Raw genomic sequence first — 26,803 nt, 5'->3', positions numbered from 1 at the left:
TCATTCAATTTTTTCCCTTGCAATATAAAATTTATCCTGATGTCTCTTCATATTGTTCAGCAATTTACAATAGCTTGTATTTATTTGGTTATTGTCAGAAGATAGTATTATTTTATTAAATTCGAAAAATAGTAAGTAATGCTCAGTTTCTTGCTTCTCAACCTTAGTTTGTGTAATTTGTTCTGGCCAATAAATGGTACAAGTTCTGTTGTCATAATGTCGTGGTAAGGACTATTATCATTTTTTCACTGGGCAATAGATATGGCTTCGTTTACTATCCTTGTCACAAAAGCTACTTTCTCCTGATTAAGTTACATGAATGTATAAATGACTTGCACATGTGCCTTCTCATTAAATCAACTTCCTTTTGAGTTTTCATTGGTTTATTCGGCTTATTTTGCTTGTAGGCAGGGCAGTTGGGTTGAAACGGTTGGATCTGAAAGTGCGAACACCTGAGATCTGAACAAGCGAGGTAAACCTATCTCTTTTGCCGTGTGTTTTGCTTGGTTACGGAATTGATAAGATGATGCATGCTCTATTCTTGCAATTCCATAAAGCATGCCTTTGAATAGTGATACCTGATGTTTTTTGCTTTGTTCTCTTAGCCTCTCATATACACTTGACACACGGTAAATCTGGAATGACTTGACAATCTTGGAAGTTTCTACTGCACTCATACGTAGTTATGTAGAAGAATCTTGGAAACATGTCACCTAGGAATATAGTCTGCTATCACTACCTCTGTTATTGAATATAAGACGTTTTGGCAGTTTAAATTGAACTGCCAAGGTCTTATATTTAGGAACAGAGGGTGTACTTAACAATGGGGTGGATGAAGCTTCTGAAGCTGGTGTGTGCCATGCTAGGCTTCAACACTCACTCTTGGCTGTGATGGTAGTGCTGATGAAGACGGAGCCGTATAGCAGCCTGACCCCTCGTCTTCCTTATCGCCCTATGACAGTTTGTCGCGGCTGCCTTCTTAACCCGATTGCCTACTCTAAGAAACTTAGTCATGTTTGTAAGAAGCAGTCTGACCTTCGTTTTTTCATTTTCTGTATGATCATTTAACTCTTCTGCAAGCTTATATGAAAAGGTTCAGCAACTTGAAACGTAACTCTTGCTTGGTGTTCCAAATGTGTTGCTGTATTTCTGTATCTATAAATTGATCGCCGATAATTTCTCGTGCCCATTATTCTTAAAATTGGATTCCAGGAATGCAAGAACAAGACACACAGAGGATATATTTGCTTTCTTGGATAAAAGTTATGTTGGTCATTAGAAGTGCAATGAAGGAGAAAAGGAGACATGTCAAAACTGTTCAACTCAAGAAAAAGAGTGTTCTGATGCCTCTGTATTAGTTAGGATAATTTCTCATGCTTATGTTTTTTAGTTGGATTCCAGAAATGGGTGCATACATAGGCCCATGTTACACTCATGCCCTCTTACCTTTTAATCGTGCAGAACGTTTAACCTGAGAAAAGTCTTGATTTATATGTTTTCAGAAGCTACTCCAATTCCGGATCTGCCATCCGGAATTTTTCTCGTTTCCGATAAAACAAAAAATCTGTTTGTGGTTTTGGATTTGCCATTTCCGGCAGACCATTAAGTCAATAGGTTCTTCAGGGAAAAAGAAGAGATTGGAGAACAATTTGACTGTTGAGAAAACATAGTTTTTTCTTCTCTGATAAAAGAAAGGCTTTGCTGTGGCTATAGTTTTTTCTTCTCTCTGATAATATCTCCAGGATTTCATTCCGTTTGGCATGGTAAACACTCATACATGTCATGGAAATCTCTTGTAGAAAATGTGCAGGACTATAATTTAACCCATGGTTTCTACTTGCTGAAGTTGGTCTTAGTTCGTAGGCTGACTAGGCCAGCGGTTTCAGAACTGGTCCCTTGGTAAATATATCTTCTTGCTTTGCTCATTATATTCTTTTCCTTGGTTATTATGCAAGTTTTAGGATAATCCATGATCTATCATCTTTCAGTTTCTAGTGCATGAACTTGATTAGTTTGTGAACTCTCTAGTTCTTGCACTTTCAGAAAAGCATGCCTAGCAAAGTTGGTCATAGGGACAATTTGTAAACTTGTTTGACCGATGCCGTTTATTACTCTGCAGTTATCTAGAGCTGAACTAGGGACAGATAAATGGCTGTTCGGCATCTTTTTATGCTGGGCATGTGATGTGGTCATTGCAAAAATTGTCCCCATGTTGGTTATTCCATTTTATATGATGTGGCATCTGATGTATCAAATTGAAAAAAAGCGTATTTAATTTGCAACAAAAATCTTGATCTAGTCTTAAATGCTAGTCCAATGCTGGATCTGCTGTCGAAAAAATATTCTTGAGTTTGAAAACAATTTTCAGAATTTAAAATAAAACTCACATCTTTTAAAAATGTTCATAATTTTCCAGAAAGTTTGTGAATTCAAAAATTATCTGTCACTTTTAAAAAAGGTTTGCGAATTTGAAAAACGGAAATACGGAAAAGAAAAGAAAAAACGAAAAAGAAAAGAAAAAACGAAAAAGAAAAAAGATGAAAATAAAAAAGAAGGGAAACCCAGAAGAAAAACATAAAAACCAATTCAGGGAAGGTTCTAGAACACTGCCAAAACCAGTGAGGAATAACCCAGATGCGCCGGCCCATACAGTGGCTGAGGCATGCATTTGCGGTTTTATAAGTTTGTCCAAAAGATCTCCAGGAATTCAATAAATATTTGCGGTTTCATAATTTTGTTAGGATTTAAAAAAATGTTAAATTTTATCAAAGTTGTTCAATTTTAGAAAAACTTTTGGTAATTTCAAAAAATTATCACGGTTTAAAATTTTGTTCATAATAATGTTACTAAATATATTTCATTTTTTTTGCACACATTCAAAAATCGCCCATGTTTTAAAAAAATCAGAATTAAAAAAATGTTCTGTTTTCATAAAATTGTCCATTGATTTCACAAAATGGAAAAGTGCGCGCGAAATTTCAAAAACTAAAATCGGACCTGCTGTTTGCCATTGTTCGCGAATTGACTGTTAAATTATCTGGCTGGTCTGTAGACTGTAGTCACGAGCCGTCAGTAATTCTCTCGTCTCGCGATCTTCAGGCCGCGGGTGTGATTTCTCTAAAGCGACGAGTTTTTTTGTGTATGTTTGCGCTACAGTAGTTTGGAAGAAGTTTTTCTTTTTTTTTAGCAGAAGGAAGAAGATTGGTGATAGGGCTTTTTTCGCATCGGCAGATTGGGCTGGGCTTGGATTGGGCTGCACCCTTAGTTCACAGTCTCAGCTCTCCCCTGGATCTCAAAAAAAAAAAACCTCTCCCCTGCCTCACTCCTCAGTCCCCACTCTCCACTCCCCTCAGCAGCTGCCGGACGGACAGGAGGGGCGGAGCAGAGCCGCCGGCGACCTCACCCCGCCGCCCCGCCGCCGTCGCCGTCGCCGGCGACCCGATCGAGGTTAGCCCACCCCTCCTCCTCCATCTAATCCGGATATTCCTTTTCTCCTCATCTTGATTTCCCCAAACCCTAGCCAGCCAGATTCCCCACCTCCTCATCGAACCCTAACACTCCTCCCCTGCCGCAGCAGAAATGCACAGCGAGGAGAGGCTGCTGCTGACGGGCCCCGCCGCCGAGGCTCCCCAAGGCCGAGGGTAAGATCCCGCCGACGCCCTCCCCCTCCTTCAATTTGCGTGCCTGATGAGTGGCTCCTGGAGTTGGTTCGGTTGATTCTTGGCTCTGTGACGTGAGGTGGATGGACAAGAAGCAGTGGGCTCCGGCACTTTTATGCAGTTTCTTTGTCTGGTCCTGCTAGTGATCTAGCCTCCGGTTAATGCTTGCGGCTTGCGGCAGAGGCCGACGATGTCTTAACCTTTCATTGTTGGTTTGCTGCTGCTTGCCACATGACCCTTTAGCGTCTCTCGTGTTTTTTTAGTAACCTGATCTGAAAAGCATCTCATGCTTGATGTTTCGGTGTCTGGATATTCGTCGCCGATAACCAAGGACGCAATGCTTGTATATATATATACCCTGTTTTACTGCCTAGTAGAGAACGCACCTAGCCCGAGTCGCCTACTTCAATCAAAGGAACTAAGAATGTTTTCAGTGTTTTGGAAAGTATCTCCTGCTTGATGCTTATACGCTTGCATATTTTGGTTTCTGGATATTCGTGATTGATAACTTGTTGTCATGCTTATTAACCTTAGTTGGATTTCTGGATTGCAGCAGTGCAGAGAGAGGAGGGCTGATGGATCCCGCTGAGGTTCCCCAAGTCCAATGGTAAGATCCCGCCGATGTTCCTTCATTTTGCACAGTGCACTACTTACTTTGTTTATGCTGTGCTGGATGAATGGATGTACATATGTCTGCTTTGTGTGTTGATAATTTGAGAAACCAGAAGATTGAGTACATTTTATTTTATTTCCGTCTTAGGGCCGACCCCGTTTCCAGCTCGCTGCGTGTGTACGGTAGGAAGCAGTGGCGTGCCGTGTCCAAGGTGCTCGGTAACGACAATCTCCTCGCTGAGATCCTCGTCCGCCTCCCTCCCAAGCCGTCCTCGCTCCCCCGCACATCCGTCGTGTGCAAGCGCTGGCGTGGCATCCTCTCTGACCCCGAGTTCCTCAAACGCTTCCGCAAGCACCACCGAAAGCCTCCTCTCCTCGGCTTCTTTGAAGGGTATGCCAACCGCTTTGCTCCCGTCATGGACTCACCGGACCGTATCACTGCCTCCTGCTTCTCCATGCCCAAGAGCAGCACGCCCTACAACGACCATCGAGAATACATGGGCTGCCGCCACGGCCTCGCTGTTCTGGTCAACAAGCAGGATCGCAAGACCTTCGTGTGGGACCCCCTCACTGGCCGACAGCACAGCGTGGATTTTCCACCCGGGCTCGATGATGCCTTCACGGGGAATTTCTGTATGTGGCGTGCCGCAGTGTTGTGTGCTGATGCCGAAGATGGGCATGTCCATGGAGACTGCTTCTTGAGCCCGTTTAAATTGGTTTTGCTCTGCTGCGGTGGATACAATACACAGGCATTTTGTTCTGTCTATGACTCGGTGTCTGGTGTTTGGGGAGGTGTTTTCTCGACCGCGGTATCACGTATAATTTCTCTGTTAAGGCCCAGCATCCTGGTTGGTAATGCACTTTGCTGGCTGATTTCTGGAGGTGATATCCTTGTGTTTGATTTGGAATGTCAGAGCCTTGATGTGATCGAGAAGCCGGCATTCTACTATGTTACCGACGGGTGTTTTCAGATCTTACGGATGGAGGGTGGTGGACTTGGCCTTGCTGTTTTGTTGGACTTGACCATCCAATTGTGGGAGAGGAAATCTAACTCTGATGGTGTCGTCGGATGGGTGTTGCTGAAGAAAACCATTCCACTGGAGGGGATGTTTCCAAGGAGAATGAATTCTGTACGTATCGTCGGGTATGATGAGGACACAAATGTGATTGTTCTCACTTCGATGACCGGCAACTTCACGCTCCAACTTGACTCGATGCAGCTCAAACATATTGTTAAAAGAAGCAACATATGTTACGACCCGTTTTATCCCTACACAAATTTCTATACTGCAGGTAATACCTCCCTGTTTACATTGTACAAATAAGAAAGCCCAATTAGTATGTTTCACTCAGATTCAATGCAGTTGCTTTAGGCACTTGGTTGCGGTAATATTGTTCCTTTGAGTAAGGATATATATAAATACATTGTGCTGCTTGTTTTGTTTTGGTCTGGTGATTTTATGGTGATCTAAATTCTTATTATTACTAGGCTACATTAAAGCTAGAACAGGAATATAACTATTGCTTTGATGCCTGGCCATTGCTAAACCCTAACTATGATTATGTGCTTGCAATGATCTTTTCGGGTCTCAAACAATTGAAATGAAACCATCTGCTCTGAGTTAACCAATTGGTACATCTAGAAGCTTAAAGCTTGTTAAGTTTTCTCATTCATTGTTTTGCCTTGTAAGATTAAAATTTATCTTGATCAATCTTGATAGTTATTGTCAATTCATAGAACCATGTACTCTAGTTTTTATGGAGGAGTAGTATAGTTCATTAATTTCACATAGTACCATGTAATGCTTGTTTTGGAACTTAGGTTTTCCAATCTGCGCATATTTTATTTTGGCATTATGATCATAACTGGTACAAACTCGCTCGAAAATAATTCTGGATAAATGATTTTTTTTTTCTGAACATGTAAACAAACCATTCTTTTTTTGACCCAGCAACATTTACCATCCTTGGCTCAACTTTTCTTTCAATTTTTGTTTGGTTTGGGCTTCTTTTGCTTGTAGCAAGGCAGGGCAGTCGGTCGGGAAGGGGTGAATCTGGAACTAATTGTGATCGGACCAGATCTGCTAACATGCTATCTTGGTCGAACAATTTAGGTAATTTTATCTTCCTGTATATGTTTTTTTCCTGCTTTCCCAATTTACAAGATGGTGCCATGGCAATTCTTAGATTTCCAAAAAGCATGCCTTTTGAGTAGAGATTCCAGACATTTTTTTGCCTCAGATGATAGGCATCTTGTCACTGATCTTTTATGTTCTACTGCAATTGTACGTAGTTATGTAGCACACAAAGTAAATGTTCTCTTATTGCTGCTCTCCATTTGTAGTACTCCCTCCATCCCAAAATTCTTGTCTTAGATATATCTAGATACGGATGTATCTAACACTAAAATGTGAATAGATACATCCGTATGTAGACAAATCTAAGACAAGAGTTTTGGGACGGAGGGAGTATCAATTTTTCTAATAGCGCTGGGATGATTCAGCTCTGGATATTTTTCATATAATTTGCACTATGGCAAAGTTAATGTTTATTGTTGGGGATCATACATAATTTGGCTTTTCTCTGAGAGAGCATTACCAATTTGTTCTTACTGAGATGACATTGTTTGTTTTGCAGGTATTTAGAGTTAAATTCGGGTTGCTGAGACGCAGCCATGGCTAGTTGGCGTACGGAAGTTCTTCTATTTTGCTGAGATGCAGACATGGCCAGTTGTGTAGTGAAGTTCTTCTATTTTGTATGATGCGGTTCACGCTTAAACTGTCCTGCTATGTAGTCTGTTGGCTCATCTATGTACTATGTATGCTGTGGCATGTGAGTTGGTCGATGCTGAGATGTCTCCTCTGTGTAGTCTGTAGGTTGTTCTACTTTTAGGTACCGCAGGCTGTGACGTGAACCTATCGGGTCTAATCATCTGAACTCTGATATATATTAGTATCTAAGATCAGCAGACATTAGTCGATTCGTGTGCCTGGTTAGTGACTCGTGTAGTTGGTCCGGTTAATGCTTTGCTCTGTGATGCGAGGTACTAGCAAGGTGGATGGACAATGAGCAGTAGGCTCTGGCACTTTACAGAGTTTCTTTGTGAAGTCCCTAACTGCGAGTCTTGCTAGTGATCTAACTGCAATAATGCTGCTCACATCACCACTTGCAACAGAGGCAGACAATGCTTGTATGTGCCCCAGTTGCCTATACTTCAATGAAAGAATTGAAGAATGTTTAACCTTCATTGTTGGGTTGCTACATGACCCTTAAGCACCTCTCTTGTTTTCAGTAATTTCAAAAGTATCCACTGATATGACACTCATATTCGCCACCGGTAACTTGTCATTGTTATTAACTTTAATTGGGTTTCTGGATTGCAAGGCTGAGACACAGAGAGGAGATGTTTGCCTAGTTGGGTGAGACTGACTCGGCTCTTTCTTGGAGGCAAATCAGAAAAATGTTGTCAGTTTTTGTTTGAACTTCAAAGAGTTTTGTGGCTTGGCTCTTAATCGAAAGAGTGTTGTGCACAGTTTCAGTTCTATACATTTTAACCTTTGAATCAGGCCTTGCTCCATGCTCCATTTGCTTGCAGTACATAGAAATCACTCACAATGTTGTGTCCTGCACTTGACCTGACCTTGTGGATTACTTTTTTTCTTGTTCATGAGCATATGTTGAGTAGCTCAGTTCAGTCTCCATCGCAAAAAGGAAAAATAATAATCAGTTCACTCATAGTACTACTGTGTATTGGTCGATTAGTTCATTACTGCACAGAAAACAAGAAGTTAAGTAAAGTAGTTGAAACTCTGTACTGGTTAAGTAGTTAGCTCTGCACAGAAAACAAGAACTTGCTGTGTTGATGGTAGATGAACTGGAAGAAGCATTATAACATGCTTGGCAGATATAAAGAAATTAAAGAATGGTTCCGAAAGTCAAGTTATTTGGTGAATCAACAATAAAAATAGGATTTATAAATTTGGCAAAATTGAAAGAAACAGGGGGAGGGGTAATTTTGAGAAATATAAATTGTGTAAAAACAACGCCTTGAAATATATTACGAGAGAGTGTAGCAAAACAAGAGAAAACATAAATTTAGAAAATATAAGGATGTGCATGATTTTTCTTTTCAGAATTACAAGGATGTATCACAAAATATTAAAAAATTGGAAAGAAAATATTTTTGCTTTTGCTTTACCGAACATCATGATTTTCCTAAAAACCATGGTGTTCAAAAATGAAATTATCTCACAAAATAAAATAAATAAACTATCTCATATAAAAATGTCTTTCCTAAAAAACCATGGTTTTCCATAACGACACTGTCGAGGAGAAAATGGTCTGACTCTTGGATTTTTTTCAGGGACCTTCAGATAGTCATCGGTCTTTTTCCAAAACAAATTCTCAGTGGTTTTTTGTGAGGCATCTTTTTCTTGGGGGTACTTACTACTCCCTCCGTCCTGAAATTCTTGTCTTAGATTTGTCTAGATACGGATGTATCTAATACTAAAATGTGACTTGACCGTATCTAGACAAATTTAAGACAAGAATTTTGGGACGGAGGGAGTACTTAGTGTGTGTAAGAAGATTGTTTTTTTTTCGGCAAGACTTTTTTTTGAGGGGTGGCAAGAGTAAGAAGATTATCTTGTTTTAGACAAGAGTAAGAAATTTTCTAATTGATTGACAGATTGGGCTGGGCTTGGATGGGCCAACGTTACAGGGCAGGCTAGGCTGCTGCAACCGTGCTTCCTACAGTCCGTCTCCACTCTCAGCCGCGGACCGGAGCCGCCGGCGACCTCACCCTGCCGCCCCGGCGATCCGATCGGAGGTTAGCCCTTCTCCATCTTATCTACTACCAGCTGTTCCTTTTTTCTTCTTCTTAATTTCTCCCCTCCTAATCAAACCCTAACAATCCTCCTCTGATGCAGCTGATGGATCCCTCTGCAGAGGTTCCCCAAGGCCAAGGGTAAGATTCCCAATCCAGTTATGGATAGATGTGTGGGATAAGATAATGGGAGAAACCAGTTGATTCATTATTACTTGTCGTAGGCTATGCTATTGTATCGATCATGGATGTTTTACTTGCAACTGCCCTGATGTGCATGTGTGTGTCCATTGATTGCACTTCTTTTTCATGACAGGGCCGATCCCATTCCCAGCTCGCTGCGTGTGGACGGCAGGGGGCTGCGCCGTTCTGTGCCGCTGGCCGGCCCCGTGCACAAGGTGCTCGATGACGACAACCTCCTAATCGAGATCCTCGCCCGCCTCCCTCCCAAGCCGTCCTCACTCCCCCGTGCGTCCATGGTATGCAAGCGCTGGGGCAGCATCCTCTCCGACCCCCACTTCCGCAAACGCTTCCTTAAGCACCACATGAAGCCTCCTCTGCTTGGCTTCTTCCAAGGCTATGCCAACCGCTTTGCTCCCGTTATGGACCCGCCGAACCGTGTCCCTGCCGCGAGCTTCTCCCTGCCCAGGAGCAGCACACCCCGCAGCGACCACGGAGAATACATGGGCTGCCGGCATGGCCTCGCTGTCGTAATCAATAAGCATGAGCGCAAGACCGTTGTGTGGGACCCACTCACCGGCCGACATCACATTGTGGCTTTTCCACCAGGACTCGACGACGCCTTTATGGAGAGTTTCTGTATGTGGCATGGCGCTGTGTTGTGTGCTGATGCCGAAGATGGGCATGTGCATGGAGATTGCTTCTTGAGCCCGTTTAAGTTGGTTTTGGTCTACTGCGGTGGATACAATACACAGGCATTCTATTCTGTCTACGACTCGGCGTCTGGTGTTTTGGGAGGTGTTTTCTCAACCGTGATATCACGTATAATTTCTGTGTTAAGGCCCAGCATCTTAGTCGGGAATGCACTTTGCTGGTTGATTTCTAGAGGTGATATCCTTGTGTTTGATTTCGAAATTCAGAACCTCAATTTCATTGAGAAGCCGGCATACTACAATATTACCGACGGGTGTTTTCAGCTCTTACGTATGGAGGATGGTGGACTTGGCCTCGCCGTTTTGTTGGACCTGACCATCCAATTATGGGGCAGGAAATCTAACTGTGATGGCGTTGCCGAATGGGTGTTGCTGGAGAAAACCATTCCACTGGAGGGGGTGTTTCCAAGGAGAATGCATTCTTTATTTTTCGTCGGTTACGATGAGGACACAAATATGATTGTTCTCACTATGCCGGCAGGAAATTTCACTCTCAGACTTGACTCCATGCAGATTAAACATATTGTTAAGAGAAACACAAATTTCTTTACTGCAGGTAATATCTCTCTGTCTACATTGCACAAGCTTAATGCTAACTATGATTTTGTGCTCATAATGATATTTTCATCAGAGGGTTTCTAACAATTGGAAACCGGCAACAACTGCAGTAAGAGAATATAGTGAAACCATTTGCTATGTGAATGGTTTACCACTTGGCACATCTAGAAGCTTAAAGCTTGTTAGGTTGTCTCGTTCACTATGTTTCCTTGCAAGATTAAAAATTTATCTTGATATACTAATCATCAATTAGTTTCTTTGGTGAGTGATAATCATCAATTAGTAATACATGCACTTTAATTTTTATCCAAACGTAGTACTAATTCATTAACTTCACATAGTACTATGCAATGCTTGTTTTGTAACTCATGTTTCCCAATCCGTGCATATATTGTTTTGGTATATTAGTCAATAACTGGTATAAGTCCCACCATTTATTTTCTGGACCTGGCAATAGATGTGGCTTTGTTTACTATCCTTGCCACAAAAGCTAGTTTCCCATACTCTAGTTACATGAGTATATAGTAGTTTGCACATATGCCTTGTTCCTTGACTCAACTTCTCTTTATTTTCATTTGTTTCTGGGCTTCTTTTGCTTGTAGTCAAGGGAGTTGGGTGGAAAGGAGTGGATCTGAAACAGTGATCACACAAGATCTCTAACGTGCTATCTTGGTCGAAAAACTTAGGTAAATTTATCTTTTGGTATATATTTTTTGCTTGGCTACTTAATTTACGTAATGCTGCATTGTCTATTCATTTTTGAACTGTAAAAGGACTGTAGGAGAGGTTCCTACAGTCTTATATTAATAAAACAAAATTAAAGTTACATGATATGTACAAGGTACAGGGTCTTTGACCCTAACCAAAAGAGAAGATACTAATGCAAGGTTTTTAGGTAATTTGCTGCACCAGGGAGGTTATGAAATCCTCAAGCTCAGGCTTCGCTCTATATCTCAACAATGCAAAAGTCTTGATTAAATCTAGACAGCCATGATCTGTGAGAGTGGGGAATTCTTTAGGAGACCATTTTGTTTTGGTATTTCCACAAAGACCAAACAGCTACAGTAAACACCTCCATGAACATGGGTCTGCCCCAGGCCTGTTTGGCAGCAGTTAACCAGTTAAATCTATCTCCATCAGGCACCCAGTTGATATTCAGAGAGGCCCAACATTGTCTGGCAGAAGGATATGAGAAAATAGATGCACAAGGGTTTCTTCAGTCTGAAGCTCGCAGATGATGCAGTTAACATTTTTTTTCAACACCTGGTCAAGTGATGTAGTGGCATCTGCTTCGCATGTTGTATGTGTTCAATCGATCAGACAAGAGCAGCCAAGCAAAGACATTTGGAATTGCAGATCCACTTGAAGGTGCAGTGGGCCTCGACATCTTTGAAATAGAATTGGTAGTATTTTTGTGAGGTGTATTTGGAGCCCCCAAAAATATATCCATTAATTGGCCACTATCATCTTCGTTGAGTTGCTGTGTGGCAGTGTTGTTCTGAATCTCTCGGACCTCCTGCATTAATAAGGGGAGGTGGAAGGCCATATTCAGTGATTGAATGTCAAGGAATTCTGTGCATTGTTGATTTTTATATTTGAAAAAAAAGCATACCTTTGAGTAGAGATACCAGAAAGTTTTGCTTTGTACTCTGAGCCTCTCACATGGGTTTGGCACAGAAAGTAAATCTGGACTGCGTTGAAAATCTTGGAAGTTCAGTTTTTTTACCTCAGATGATAGGCATCAAGTCACTGATCTTTTAGTTTCTAACTCGATCATATGTAGTTATATACTTACATAGCAAGAATCTTTAAAATATGTCAACAAATGGGTGCCAGTACAAACTAAATATTCTCTTTTGCTGTTTTCCGGTTGTAGGGTTAGTTTGTCTAATAACACTGGATGAGCAGGTCAAAAGAAAAACACACTGGATGATTCTCTTTTGGATATATTTTTTTGTATAATTTGACCTACGGGAAAGTCAATGTTTATTTTGGGGGATCATACAAAATTTGGCTTTTCTGTCGGAGAGTATTAGCAATTTGTTTTACTTGTATAACATTGGAAGTTCTTCTGTTTTAATGCAGTCGACGCTCAAAACATCCTGCTATGTAGTATGTAGGTTCTTCCGCTATGTAAGCTGTGTCATGTGAAGTGGTTGAGGATGAGATATCTCCTCTGTGTAGTATGTAGGTTGTTCTACTTTTATTATGTGGTGTGGCCTATTAAGGGGAATTTGTCGGATTTAACCGTGCGAACTCTTACTCTTGTATATTGTCTAAGATCAGCAGACATCAGTCAATTTGCGTGCCTGACCAGTGACTTGTGGAGTTGGTTCGGTTAGTGCTTGGCTCTGTGATGTGAGGTACCAGCAAGGTGGATGGACAAGAAGCAGTGGGCTCTGGCACTTTAAACAGTTTCTTTGTGAAGTCCCTAAATGTGAAGTCCCTAAAACTATCTGCAGTTGACCTTGTGAGTCTTGCTAGTGATCTAACTGTGGTAATGCTTTCTCACATCACCACTTGCAGCAGAGGCAGACAGTGCTTATATATGCCCAGTTTTACTGCCTAGTTTCAGATAAACTAAGATTGTTTAACCTTCATTATTGGTTTGCTATATGACCCAGTAGCCCCTCTTATGTTTCTGTATTTTGAAAAGTATCTCCTGCTTGATGCTTATACACATATATTTCCGTGTCTGGATATTCGTCACCGATAACTTGTTATGCTTGTTAACTTCAATTGATTTTCTGGATTAACTTTACAGAGTTTCTTTGTGAAGTCCCCTAACCGTGAGTCTTGGTAGTGATCTAACTGTGATAATGCTTTCTCACAAGTCACATCACCTCTTGCAGCAGAGGCAGACCATGCTTGTATATGCCCAGTTTTACTGCCTAGTAGAGAACACCCATAGCCCCAGTGCCTACTTAAAAGAAACTAAGAATGTTTAAAACCTCTGATGCTTCAGTAATTTGTGTCTCCTGCTTGATGCTTATGCGCTTATATGGTTCGGTCGGTGTCTGTATATTTGTCACCAATAACTTGTTTTCATGCTTATTAACTTTAGTTGGATTTCTTGGTTGCAAGGCCAAGATACACAGAGGAGATGTTTGCCTGGTTGATTGAGACTCACTTGGCTCTTTCTTGGAGGAGGCAAGTCAAAATGAGCATTTGAGTTTTTGCCTGAACTTTGTTTGACTGAAGAAAATTACTGATTTTTTTCTTAAATGCTAGTCCTATTCTGGATCTGTCAATAGAGATTCTTCTTGTCCAGTGTAAACTGAAGATATCTTCCAGATCATGGACTTGCCATTTCCGACATGTGTCCAATAAGTCGGTCCTCCAGGAAAAGCAGCGGCCTGGCGAGAGAGCTAACTCGTGACTGCCATGGCGACGTTCATCTTCTCACCTGGGGCTACGTGCGCATAAGGAAAATGCTGCCTTAGATCGTTGCTGCTGTCAAAATCAAAATGTTTGGCCGTGATGTTTAGCATTTTTAGCACGGTTTCAGTTCTCTTTGACACAGTGTGGTTCTATACGTTTTGACCTTTGAATCAGGCCCTGCTCCATGATCAATTTCCTTGCAGTACACAGACATCACATTCACAATGCTGTGTCCTGCACTCGACCTGACCTTGTAGATTGCTTTTTTTTCTTGTTCATGCAGTCCTCAACGGCATAAGTTGAATAGCTCAATTCAGTCTCCATCGCAAAATAGAAAAGAGATCAATTCACTCATAGTACTGCTGTGTATTGGTCAATTAGTTCACTACAACATAATACTACACAAAAAACAAGAATTTAAGTAAAGTAATTGAAACTCTGTACTGGTTAAGTAGTTCGTGAATCTTGCTGTGTTGGTGGTAGATCAATTGGAAGAATCATAATAACATGCTTGGCATATAAAGAATATGGCTGCTTACAGGAACATCAATGACGACTCGATCAACTGGAGGTGTCGCACTCCAATTAGCAATTTTCTTCAGGAAACTTCTTCTGTCCAGACTGTTGTTTACCATATTGACAGGAACATCAATGGAATAGCTCATGATTGTGCTCATCAGGTTCTCAACTCAAGAGTAGACTCTGTCCTTAGCTGTAGTGCTGTACTCATTCCTCTCAAAGCAATTCTCTTTGCCCAACTTTGCTTTATCTTCATAACTTTCAACTCCAGGGATATGTAATACACGTTGTACTATGCTTTTGAGATGAATGATATCTTGGCGCTTGGCGCCTTCTTGTGTTAAAAAAATAAAAATAAATGAAGAAACTAAAAAATAGTTCTTAAAGTCAAGTTATTTGGTCAAACAATGATCAAAATGGGATTTATAAATTTTACAAAATTGAAAGAAATAGGGGGGGGGGTATTTTTGAGAAATATAAACTGTGCAAAAACAACTCGTTGAAATATATTACAAGAAAGTGTAGTAAAATAAAAAAAAAGAAAATTTAGAAATATAAGGATATTCATGTTTTTTTAAAATCGGGTATCACAAAATAAAAAATGGAAAGAAAAATATTTATGCTTCAACAAACATCATGATTTTCCTAAAACCATGGTTTCCAAAAATGAAATAATCTCACAAAATAAAAAAAAGAAATTATGCTTACTATAGTGGTCGTTCCCCACTCCCACTCTCAGCTGCGGACCGGAGAAGTTTCTAAAAAAAAAGCTGCGGAGCGGAGAAAGGAGGAGCGGAGCCGCCGGCGACCTCACCCCACCGCCCCGTCTCCGACAGCCACCCACTGGCGATTCGAGGTCTGGCAACCCAATCTACTCGTTCCTCTCCCTCTCCATCTAAACTAGTAACTCCGTTCTTCTTTTCTCTTCTTAATTTTTCCCTAGTAGTAAAAGTAAACCCTAGCTAGATTTCCCCCTCCTAATCAAACCCTAACAATCCTCCCCTGCTGCAGCTGTGGAGAGATAGGTGCTTCTGATGGATGCTGCTGCTGAGGTTCCCCAAGGCCAAGAGTAAGATTCCCAATCCAATTCCTCTCGCTTTGTGTATGCTATATATGCAGGATGGATGTGCATATTTGTGTGGGATAAGATAATGGGAGAAACCACCAGATTCATTATTACTTGCCTTATGCCATGCTATATATGCAGGATGGATGTGCATATGTGTGTTGGATGTTTAATTTGCAACTGCCCCGATGTGCATATGTGTGTCCATTGATTACATTTCCTTTCATGCCAGGGCTGATCCCATTCCTAGCTCGCCGCATGTGGATGTCAGTAGCCTGCGCCGTTCTGTACTGCTGGCCGGCCCGGTGTCTGAGGTGCTCCGCGATGACAACCTCCTAATCGAGATCTTCGTCCGCCTCCCTCCCAAGCCGTCCTTACTGCCCCGCGCGTCCGCCGTATGCAAGCGCTGGGGCAGCATCCTCTCCGACCCCCACTTCCGCAAACGCTTCCGCAAGCACCTCCAGAAACCTCCTCTGCTCGGCTTCTTCAGAGGGTATGCTAAAAACTTCATTCCTGCCATGGACTCACCTGACCGCATCCCTGCTGCCCGCTTCTCCCTGCCCAAGAGCAGAATACCCTACCAGGAAGATGAAGCATACATGGGCTGCCGCCATGGCCTCTCTCTCCTAATCAGCATGCATAAGGGCGAGACTGTCGTGTGAGATCCCCTCACCGGTGAAGAGCGCATCATGGCTTTTCCACCAGGGTTCAACAGTGCCTCAATGGGGAGTTACTGTGGCTGGCATGGCACTGTATTGTGCGTCGATGCCGAAGATGGGCATGTCCACGGAGATTGTTTCTCGAGCCCGTTTAAATTGGTTTTGGTTTGCGCTGAGTACAATACACCGGCATTTTGTTCTGTCTACGACTCGGCGTCTGGTGTTTGGGGAGATATTTTCTCGACGATGACGATAACAGCTGGAGTGTCTAGGTTAAGAAGGCCCAGCACCCTTGTCGGGAATGCACTTTGCTTGTTGATTTCTGGAGGTGATGTCCTTGTGTTTGATTTCAAAATGCAAAGTCTTTGTCTGATCGAAAAGCCGGTAGAAAACCATGGTACCGACGACTGGTATTTTCAGCTCTTACGGATGGAGAATGATGGACTAGGCCTTGCTATTTTGTTGGACCTGACTATCAAATTATGGGAGAGGAAATCTAACAGCTATGGTGTTTTCGAATGGGTGCTGCTGCAGAAAACCATTCCACTCGAGGGTACGGTTCCAAGGAGAATGGATTCTGCACTTTTCGTCGGGTATGATGAGGACGCAAATGTGATTGTTCTCACTACTATAACCGGCAACTTCACACTCCAAGTTGACTCGATGCAGATCAAACATATTGTTAAAAGAAACAACATATGTCTTGACACCTTTTATCCCTACAGGAATTTCTATACTGCAGGTAATACGCCCTATCTACATTGCACAAGCAAAAAAGTCCATTTAGTTTGTTTTGCTCGTATTCGTTCCAGTTACTTTTGGTACGCTATTGCGGTAACGTTGTTCCTTTTATTAGGATTGAGCTAGATACATAAAAATATGTTGTCTTATTTGTTCCTCTGTTGATCTGATCATCTTATGGTTATCTAATTTCTTGTTATTATAGAGCTCCATTAAAGCTAGAACAAGGAATACAAATATTGCTTTGATCCCTGGCCATTGCTAAAGGCTAAATACAATTATGTGTTTGTAATGATCTTTTCATCAGAGGTGTACCAAAAATTGGAAAGTGGCAATAGCTGCAGTAGTGAAACCATCTGAAGTAATTAAGAAATCGGAACGTCTCGAGGCGGCTTAAAGCTTGTTATGTTTTCTTATTCATTATTTTTTTCCTTGCAAGTTTAAAATTTAACTTGATTGATCTTCATAGAAATCATCAATTCATAATACCATGTTCTAATTTTTATCAACGAGTAGTACTAGTTCATTAATTTCACGTAGTACTATGTAATACTTGTTATGGAACTCTGGTTTTCCAAGCCGTGCATATTTTATTTTGGCTTTATGGTCATAACTGGCACAAAACTCACTCGACAATAATTCTGGATAAATGCATTTTCTCTGAACATGTAAACAATTTTACCATTCTTTTTTGGACCTAGCGGTATATTTGGCTTCATTTACTATCCTTGATACATTTTCACGAAGCATGCCTTTGGGTAGAGATACAAGCCATTTGTCCTTTGTCTGAGCATTACATATGGCTTGCACACAAAAGTAAATCTGGAATTACTTGACAATCTTGGAAGTTCAGTTTTTTTGCCTCAGATGATAGGCGGTGAGTCACCGATCTCTTAGTTTGAACTGTGATTGTACGTAGTTATGTAGCAAGAATCTTGAAAACATGTAAGCATATAGGTGCCAGTACAAACTAAATGTTCCCTTATTGTTGTTCTCCGTTTGTAGTATTAGCTTGTGTACTGGGATGATTCAGCTTTGGACATTTTCTGTTTAATCTGCAGTACGGCAAAGTTAATGCTTATTTTTGGGGATCATACCAAATTTGTTTTGTTGTGAGAGAGCATTACAAATTTGTTTGACTGGGATGACATTGATTGTTCTGCAGGTATTAAGAGTTAAAGTCGGGTTGCTGAGATGCAGCCATGGCTAGTTGGCGTAGGGAAGGTCTTCTATGTTGCTGAGATGCAGCCATGGCTAGTTGGTGTACTGAAGTTCTTCAAACTGTGTGTCTGTAGTTTCTTCTATTTTATGTATGCCGGTGGCATGCGATGTGGTTGATGCTGAGATTGCTCTTGTATGTAGTTTCTTCTATTATGTATGCCGGTGGCATGCAATGTGGTTGATGCTGAGACTTGTCGTGTGAAGTCTTGTATATTTTTATCTGGGACCAGCAGACATTAGTCAAGTTGCATGCCTGGTTAGCGACTCGTGGATTTGCTTGGGCTGATGCTTGACTCTGTGATGTAAGGTGGATGGGCAGGAAGAACTATTATCTTAGCATGTTACATAGTTGGTCGATGAATCCCCTGCTACAGCCAGCAGATGGGATAAAGGAAAAGATGATTACAAGGTTCACAAAACCCATTCACAGCCTGCAAGCCCATTCAACTTGGTTGCCTGCTGACTAGTACTTGACTCCAATTCAGCTACGCCCCCTGCTATCTGAACTTCTTCAGGCATTTCAGCAACAGTAGTAGCTTGCTCCTTCCCTGATGCATCAGTACTGCTTACAGTCTAGTTGAAATTTCTCTTGATTTGAATTATATCGAATTCTGTTTCCTGTTTCGGATTTACCAATTGCAGCTACAAGTCACCAAGAGATTCTTCAGGGAAAACAAAACCAATTTCTGGCCAACCATTCATGCTTCAGTTCAGCCATTACTTCATAATCTTGTACAAGAAACAAGAATTTAGTGTTACATCACTCATGAATGTGCTGCAGTTCGAAGCCTTTTAAGTATTCAACATCTCATGAGTTGCAGGGTGGAGGTGGTGGAAGAAGCATCATAACAATAATACAACACCTTAAATTCTTAGAGAAAGATCCCTGAGTTTTGCTACTCTCGCGGTTTCTCATAATCCCTTGAAGTAGTTTTCGAATCTTCAGAACCACGCCACTTATTTTAGGTTAAAGTCTGACCATATATTTAACTAGTAAATATAAATTATATGTCACAGAAATTATACCGTGGGTAACCTCTTTTCAATACAAATCGCCCTTGTTAAATCCGTTAGTATAATAGACAAATCATAAACTTTAGGTATTGTTGTAAACTCATTCATATTTTATTCTTACATAATACCTATCGTATTCTAACTTTTTCATGACTTATAACCCCAATATAATCCATAGCATCATTAAAACAAGCACGCTATGCAATAAAAACAAAATCTTTCTAAAATACAATAGTCTGTAATGATCTTAACAAAAACTATACTTCTATAACTTCATTGTTGGTTTGCATCATTGTTCAAGATATCTTCCGATATTCCGATAAATCGGCCGATTTATCGTTCACCTTGTCTGACCGATAAGATAAATCGGATGATAAATCGGCTGATATGCCGATAAACTGGCCGATTTACCCCTTATCATTGGTCGACCGATAAGTTCTCGATAAGAGATATCCCCAACATTGGGTTTGCTACATGACCATTTAAAATGTCTGATGTTTCAGTCATTTGTGTCTCCTGCTTGATGGTTATGCATTTATAATTTTTTTTTTTATAAAAGGAGGAGGACCCCCGGCCTCTGCATCTGGACGATGCATATGGCCACTTTATTAATTATTCTCACAAGACCTGACAAAGTCATACAACAGTAAGATTAAAACCACCATCTAAGCAACAACTATCGATACTCATATCCAATTGATGAAGGGGTGATGACAGTCTAGGCCTAATAGCAAACAGACATCGCAGACATACCTAAACATCTAAGACCTGAGGTCCCAATCAGGACGCCTGCCGGGTATGGAGCACCTACCAGTCCGACGCACTCCTCAACCAGGATGCCTGCCGGGTATGAGGTCGCCGCAGCCACCTGCCACCAATCTATCTTCAATGTTGTACTGCTGCACTATTAGAGTTATATTGAGCATGGCCCTTGGCCTTTTGTATTCTAGCCTCTTGGCATTCTCTTGTACATGTATATACGATGCCTTTGGCCTCCTAATAATATCAAGTTGCATATTTTCCTAACATGGTATTAGAGATTTAGGTTTTTTCCGCACGCGCAACTCGTGCTTCCTCCGATCCCATCTTGCGTCCACAGGTACTCTTGGCCGTCGCTGTCTTCTTCCCTGCCGGCAGCCACTCCTCCTTCCCCATGGCTGTCCGCTGGTGCACCAACCTGCTCGATCCAGCCCCAACACCACCACTTCTCACGCTACCACATCTAGCCACTTTTCTTCACCACGCCACAACCAGATCGAAGGGAGAGAAGAAGAGATCAAGGGTCAAGGGAAGATTGGGAGTACTAGGGAGATCGCGGGTATTTGATTCCCTGCACAAACAGCACCTCATCCGGCTCACCCCGCCCAGGGCGCCGGCCCTTCCTCCCTGCCAGGCCGCCCCCGAGAAGGCCCTCCGCCGTCGCCGGTGATCAGGCCGCCGTCCGCTGCCTATCCGGCCGCCGCCGGCTTCGCTCCATCTCGCCCATCGGACCCGCCCGTTTTTCGCGTGCTGGTTCTTCAGTGCCGCCGGCGACCCCTGCAGGCTTCGCATCTGCCTCTTCCGCTCGTCCGTTCGTGAACACCAGTCAACCGCCGCCTCCATTCGTGTCGAGGCCGCTTCGTGTGTTATGCTGTGCGTGGCAACTCGGGACACGTTTCGGGCCTTTGCTGCTGTTGACACTTTGGCCCGGTTTCGGACGTGGTCTGTTGGATTGGAGTTTTCAGTAAAAAAAAGAGAGAGAAAAAAAAGTAAAAAAACTGGTAAAATGCTTTTGTCGTGTACACCTCTTCATCGCCGCTCGATGTTTTTTGACGGTGTTCCGTACATTGATCCTGTCTCGCACATGCGCCTTCTCTCGGTGCTTGGTGCTCGCCCGTTTGAAGATGGTGGTTGTCGCTCTACTTCGACACATTTTGCGACTTCCGCCGGTGTTGTTGGCCGCTCTACATCGACTCCTCCCGCGGCTTCCGCGCACGGCGGGGATCGCTCTGTGTCGACTCACCAAGTGGTTTCCACGTATGGCTCTACGTCGACTCGCCACTCTCGGTCGACTCTACATGCGGCTTCTACGGGTGGTGGAGACCGCTTATTATCGGCAGGTGTTTCTACCTCGACCTCTTCCGCCGTGTCCTTGTCTTCGTGTGGGATTGCGCAGCTGAAATCTCTGCTTGCTACTTGGGATTCTTCACCGACAAGTTCTGCATGTTCCGTGGCTGACTCTTCTGGCATTGAGAAACCACTTCTACTCATTCAGGTACATCCCCATGGATTCTTGATACCGGAGCATCTTTTCATATGACATATGATTCTTCCACTTTGACTTCCGTTCAACTTGTTGAGTCTCCTGTTCGCGTTCTTACGGCTGATGGCACTCCCCTCCAAGTAGCTAGTCGAGGCACTCTTACCACTTCTTCATTTCATGTTCCCTCTGTCGCTCATGTTCCTCGACTTACCATGCAACTCATATCTGGTGGTCAGATTGTTGACTCTAGTTGTAGGGTTATCCTCGACTTTGATTCGTGTTCTGTCCAGGATCGTCGCACGGGCGCTCTACTTGGTGCTGGCCCTCGACGCTCTGATGGTCTCTGGGAGCTGGACTGGCTACGTCTTCCTTCCGCTGCCACCGCTGCCAGTCCCATAGCCCCTGTCGCTGCATCTACTAGCTCTTTTCAGCAGTGGCATCATCGTCTTGGACATTTATGTGGTTCTCGTCTCTCATCTTTGGTTCAGCGCGGTGTTCTGGGGTTTGTGTCCGGTAACGCTTCGTTGGATTGTATGGGTTGTAGGCTTGGTAAGCAGATTCAACTACCGTATCCTCATAGTGAGTCGATGTTCGAGCACCCTTTTGACCTTGTTCACTCTGATGTTTGGGGTCCGGCTCCCTTTGCTTCAAAAGGGGGTCACTGCTACTATATTACACAACTAGGGAGCACACGTGTGCTCCCTAGCGTTTCAAAGCACACAGCTAAAAAAGGTAAGATTTTGTCCTAATGATATGATACCAAATCCATTTCAAGAAAGGAAAGATCTTGTCCCATGTGCAATTATTTTGTGTGTTCAAAGTTTAAAAAAGTCATAACTTTTAAACTGAGCATCGAAATTAAGATCCGTTTTCACTGTTAGGATTTTGGCGACAAACTCTTCAAAACAAGATCCCATATGGATATGTTTCGACACACTTTTTTTTCTTAGGCAACTTTGGTGCCACGGAGAGGCAACTTTTATACTACAGTAGGCAACTTTCGGTTAGGCTGTGCATCAAGGTCACCTATAATCCTGATGTTCTTTTGAGTTGGCTATGATGACCACCAAGTTGCCTAGCATCACCTGTAAGTTGCCTACCATGATTATTTGTCAACTTTGATGCTACATGAAAAACCTTGTTGTTAGGTTGTCTATCATGACTACCTATCAAACCAGTAATTTTATAAAGTTGGCTATCATGTTTGTCAAGATGCCTAGCGTCATCTATGAAGTTGCTTTCGGCGAACTTTTTTTTTCTTGAGCAACTTTGGTGCCACATAGAGGCGACTTTTTGCACTAGAGTAGACAACTTCCGATTAGGTTGTGTATCATGGTCGTCATCTATCATTCTGATATTCTTCTAAGTTGTCTAGGATGACCACCAAGTTGCATAGCATCACCTCTAAGTTGCCTACCATGACTATATATCAACTTTGATACTACATGAAAAACCTTGTGTTAGGTTGTCTATCATGACGACCTATCTAACCAGTGATGTTATAATGTTGGCTAGCATGTTTGTCAAGTTGCCTAGCGTCACCTATGAAGTTGCTTTCGGCGAACTTCTTTTTCTTGGGCAACTTCGGTGCCACATAGAGGCAACTTTTTGTACTAGAGTAGACAAATTTCGGTTAGGCTGTGCATCATGGTCATCTATCATCCCGATATTCTTCTGAGTTGCATATGATGGCCACCAAGTTGCCTAGCATCACCTCTAAGTTGCCTACCATGACTATGTATCAACTTTGATACTACATGAAAAACCTTGTTGTTAGGTTGTCTATCATGACTACCTATCAAACCGGTGATATTATAAAGTTGGCTATCATGTTTTTCATGGTCATTTACCATGACTATCTATCAATTTACTAGAATAGGCAACTTTCGGTTAGGCTATGTATCTTGGTCATTTATCAACCCGATGTTCTACAATGACCACCAAGTTGGCTACGATGACCACCAAGTTGCGTAGCATTACCTGTAAGTTGCCTACAATGACAACCTATCAAATTTGATGCTACATGAAAAATCTTGTTGTCGGGTTGTCTATCATGACCACCTATCAAATCAATGATATTATAAAGTTGGCTATCACGTCCGTGAAGTTGCCTATCATGACTATCTATCAACTTTGATGCTACATGAAAAACATTGTTGTCAGGTTCTCTATCATGACTACCTATCAACTCAATGTTGTCCAGTACTTGGCTATCATGACCGCCAAGTTGATTAGTGTCATCTATGAAGTTGCTTTTGATGAACTTTATTTTTCTGAAGTAAATTTGGTGCCATGGAGAGCCAAATTGTGTACTAAAGTATGCAAAGTGAGGAGAATGTTAGACAAATTTATATATTAGTACAAATTATGCAAGGAAGTTGCTTCCGTGCACCACTAAAATCCCAACAATGTGATCTCAGACTTGAAATGCCTGTACCATTAATCTGCATATTATTGTTCGTACAGGAGGGTACCGTGTTAATGGGCCGCCTAGAATTAGTTTCACTGTTAGAGAAAGTGTCAAGGTAAATACAGAAGACAAATGACCAAAGTTTGTCGAATCTCAGTAGAGAAGACTGTCTCACACATGTACATCAACCACGCACAAACACACGTCAATTTCACAAAGATCCATGAATGCTGGAGGCAGAGAGAGATGGTACCTCACACATGTGTTGCATGTAGCACGCAAGCAGAATCAACTCAAATGCGACGCACACATACAACAGCAGCAGCAGTAGCGGGCTAGACGCCACACGCACCTACAGCAGCAGCGACCTAGCTAGACGTGCCGGTCTTTGTTCTGTTCGATGGAGATTATGAAGTCGTTGCCGGATGATTGATCTGATGTTTGCTCTGCTCGATCGGGCCGCCACACCTGTCCACGATGAAGTTGCCGCCGGCCGCTCCGTCCCCCTGGCCCCGTCCTCGACCTTGAGCCATGAATATAGCCGTCGTGCGCATTCCCTCCACTCCCAGCCTCCTGGATCGACTGACCCGGAGGGAGGCGAACTACCTGCAGGTGCCCACCCAAGAACTTGCTCCGGTGGTCGCTTCAATCCTGTAGATAGAAAAGGGGCGAAGGAGATGGCTGCGCAATTGCTCCGGCTTCGTCAAGGGCCTGCGTCCGACATGAATCGAAGGACCCAGCCGCGGGATGCATCGACCCGGCGAGGGATCGGCGCGGCGGCGCGCAGGATGACAACGGGAGGGAGAAGCGGGGCACGGGGCCGCGACGGTGACGGTCTGGGGCGGGGGAGCGCGTCCGCTCGCGCAGGATGCTTCGATGCCGGTCGGTGTGTGGGGTACATCGTCGAAGAAGAAGGTTGGGGAAGGAGGAGCTCCGACGCAGGATTTGGATTGCTGGAGGCGGGCCAGGTCGATGGAGGCGGAGCGAAGCGGATCTCGCTGGGGTGTTGAGGAAGGTGAGGTCGTGGGGTCGTTTGTTTCGGCACCGACCACGCAACACCTGGAGGCTGCGATTTGGATCGAACGACGCGTAAGGTGTGTGCTCGGGACGTCTATACCGCACAGCTGCACTTTTTAGAATTTAGGTTATCTTTATAGACGATTTTTCACGGTACACTTGGATCTATTTCATATCTTCTCGTAGTGAGGTCTTATCTATATATAAAAAATTTGCTGCCATGGTTCAAACCCAGTTTTCCACTCCTATTCGTGTTTTTCGCGCAGATTCAGCTGGTGAGTATATCTCCCATGCACTGCGAGGATTCCTTGCTGAGCAAGGTACTCTTCCTCAATTTTCTTGCCCTGGTGCTCATGCTCAGAATGGTGTGGCTGAGCGCAAGCATCGTCACCTTCTTGAGACGGCACGCGCGATGATGATCGCTGCCTCTCTTCCGCCTCACTTCTGGGCTGAGGCTGTTACCACTTCCACGCATCTCATTAACATTCAGCCATCTGCTGCTTTACAGGGCGGAATTCCTCTCGAGCGCCTTTCTGGTCGTTCTCCTGATTATTCGGTGCTTCGCTTGTTTGGTTGCGTTTGCTATGTTTTGCTTGCCCCTCGTGAACGCACCAAACTGACTGCTCAGTCTGTTGAGTGTGTCTTTCTCGGATACAGTGATGAGCATAAGGGCTATCGGTGTTGGGATCCCATCAGTCGTCGGATGCGTATTTCTCGGGATGTGACCTTTGATGAGTCTCGTCCCTTCTACCTGCGTCCGTCCTCCTCGGCCTTTTCCACAGAGGATATCTCTTTTCTTACGTTTCTGGATACACCTCCATCTGTGCCCAGTATTCCTACTCTTTGTCCCGCGGTTGCAGATTCGACGCCGTCCTCTCCTACGGTTTCTTCTCCTCCCTCATCACATGACTCGCCACCTTCATCATCGCTATCTTCACCTTCTGCACCTTCATCACCAATATCTCCCCCTTCTCCACCTTCATCGATACATTCCCCGTCTACGTCTCCAGTGATTCCACCTCTTCCCTCCTTTCCTTTTCATTATACTCGCCGTCCACGTATTGTGGATGAGTCTACTGATGTGCCCACTACTTCTGGTGTGTCATCTTCCTCCTCTCAACTGACTTATGGTCTTCGTTCTCGGCCTTGTCCGCCCCCTGACCGCTATTATCCTTCTCGCTATGGTCTTTCGACCGTTCTTGAGCCGACTTCTTATCGAGATGCTATTGTGCATCCTGAATGGCAGTTTGCGATGGCAGAGGAGATTGCTGCCCTTGAGCGCACCGGCACATGGGATCTGGTTTCCCTTCCTCCCAGTGTTCGTCCCATCACTTGTAAGTGGGTCTATAAGATAAAGACTCGCTCTAATGGTTCTCTTGAGCGTTATAAAGCTCGTCTTGTGGCTCGTGGCTTCCAGCAAGAGCATGGTCGTGATTACGATGAGACTTTTGCTCCCGTGGCCCATATGACCACTGTTCGTACACTTCTCCGTGGCCTCTGTTCGCCATTGGTCCATGTCTCAGCTTGATGTGAAGAATGCCTTTCTAAATGGTGAGTTGCGTGAGGAGGTTTATATGCAGCCACCACCTGGGTATTCTGTTCCTGATGGCATGGTTTGTCGTCTTCGTCGCTCTCTTTATGGCCTTAAGCAAGCCCCCCGTGCCTGGTTTGAGCGCACAAGACGAGCTTTATAACGCTCAAGAGAACCATCAGAGCGAGTCTTTATCTTATAGACCCACTTACAAGTGATGGGACAAACACCGAGAGGAAGAGAAACCAGATCCCATGTGCCGGTGCGCTCAAGGGCAGCAATCTCCTCTGCCATCGCAAACTGCCATTCAGGATGCATAATAGCATCTCGATAAGAAGTCGGCTCAAGAACGATCGAAAGACCATAGCGAGAAGGGGAATATCGGTCAGGGGGCGGACAAGGCCGAGAACGAAGACCATAAGTCGGTTGAGAGGAGGAAGATGACACACCAAAAG

At 43.3% G+C, this 26,803-nt stretch overlaps 2 protein-coding genes and 1 pseudogene across 7 annotated transcripts; all 3 read left to right on the top strand.

The window, feature by feature from the left end:
• The first annotated feature begins 3,308 nt into the window (after nt 1-3,308).
• Nucleotides 3,309-7,253, top strand: LOC125513774. 6 transcript variants are annotated; one of them, XR_007286157.1, is made up of 6 exons: nt 3,309-3,447; nt 3,575-3,641; nt 4,213-4,266; nt 4,420-5,564; nt 6,301-6,385; nt 6,909-7,253. XR_007286157.1 is itself a non-coding variant. In XM_048678962.1 (6 exons), exons 2-6 carry the CDS (start codon nt 3,580-3,582, stop codon nt 6,914-6,916), a joined length of 1,359 nt encoding a protein of 452 aa, XP_048534919.1. In that variant the 5' UTR covers nt 3,309-3,447; nt 3,578-3,579; the 3' UTR covers nt 6,917-7,253. The 6 variants fall into 6 exon arrangements, 5 of the variants coding, with proteins under 5 accessions (XP_048534919.1, XP_048534918.1, XP_048534920.1 ...); XM_048678962.1 differs by having other exon boundaries at nt 3,578-3,641; nt 4,216-4,266; nt 6,293-6,385; XM_048678961.1 differs by having other exon boundaries at nt 3,578-3,641; nt 6,293-6,385.
• A 1,949-nt stretch (nt 7,254-9,202) lies between these two features.
• LOC125516324 lies at nt 9,203-11,965 on the top strand. The gene is made up of 3 exons (XM_048681803.1): nt 9,203-9,237; nt 9,431-10,545; nt 11,868-11,965. Exons 1-3 carry the CDS (start codon nt 9,203-9,205, stop codon nt 11,963-11,965), a joined length of 1,248 nt encoding a protein of 415 aa, XP_048537760.1.
• A 3,143-nt stretch (nt 11,966-15,108) lies between these two features.
• LOC125514034 lies at nt 15,109-25,233 on the top strand (annotated as a pseudogene).
• The last annotated feature ends 1,570 nt before the right edge of the window (nt 25,234-26,803 follow it).

The sequence above is a fragment of the Triticum urartu genome, chromosome 6, assembly GCF_003073215.2.
Source record: "Triticum urartu cultivar G1812 chromosome 6, Tu2.1, whole genome shotgun sequence".
Classification (NCBI taxonomy): domain Eukaryota; kingdom Viridiplantae; phylum Streptophyta; class Magnoliopsida; order Poales; family Poaceae; genus Triticum; species Triticum urartu.
The sequence above is the reverse complement of the archived record's forward strand: the minus strand, read 5'-3'. Positions and strand labels throughout refer to the sequence as shown.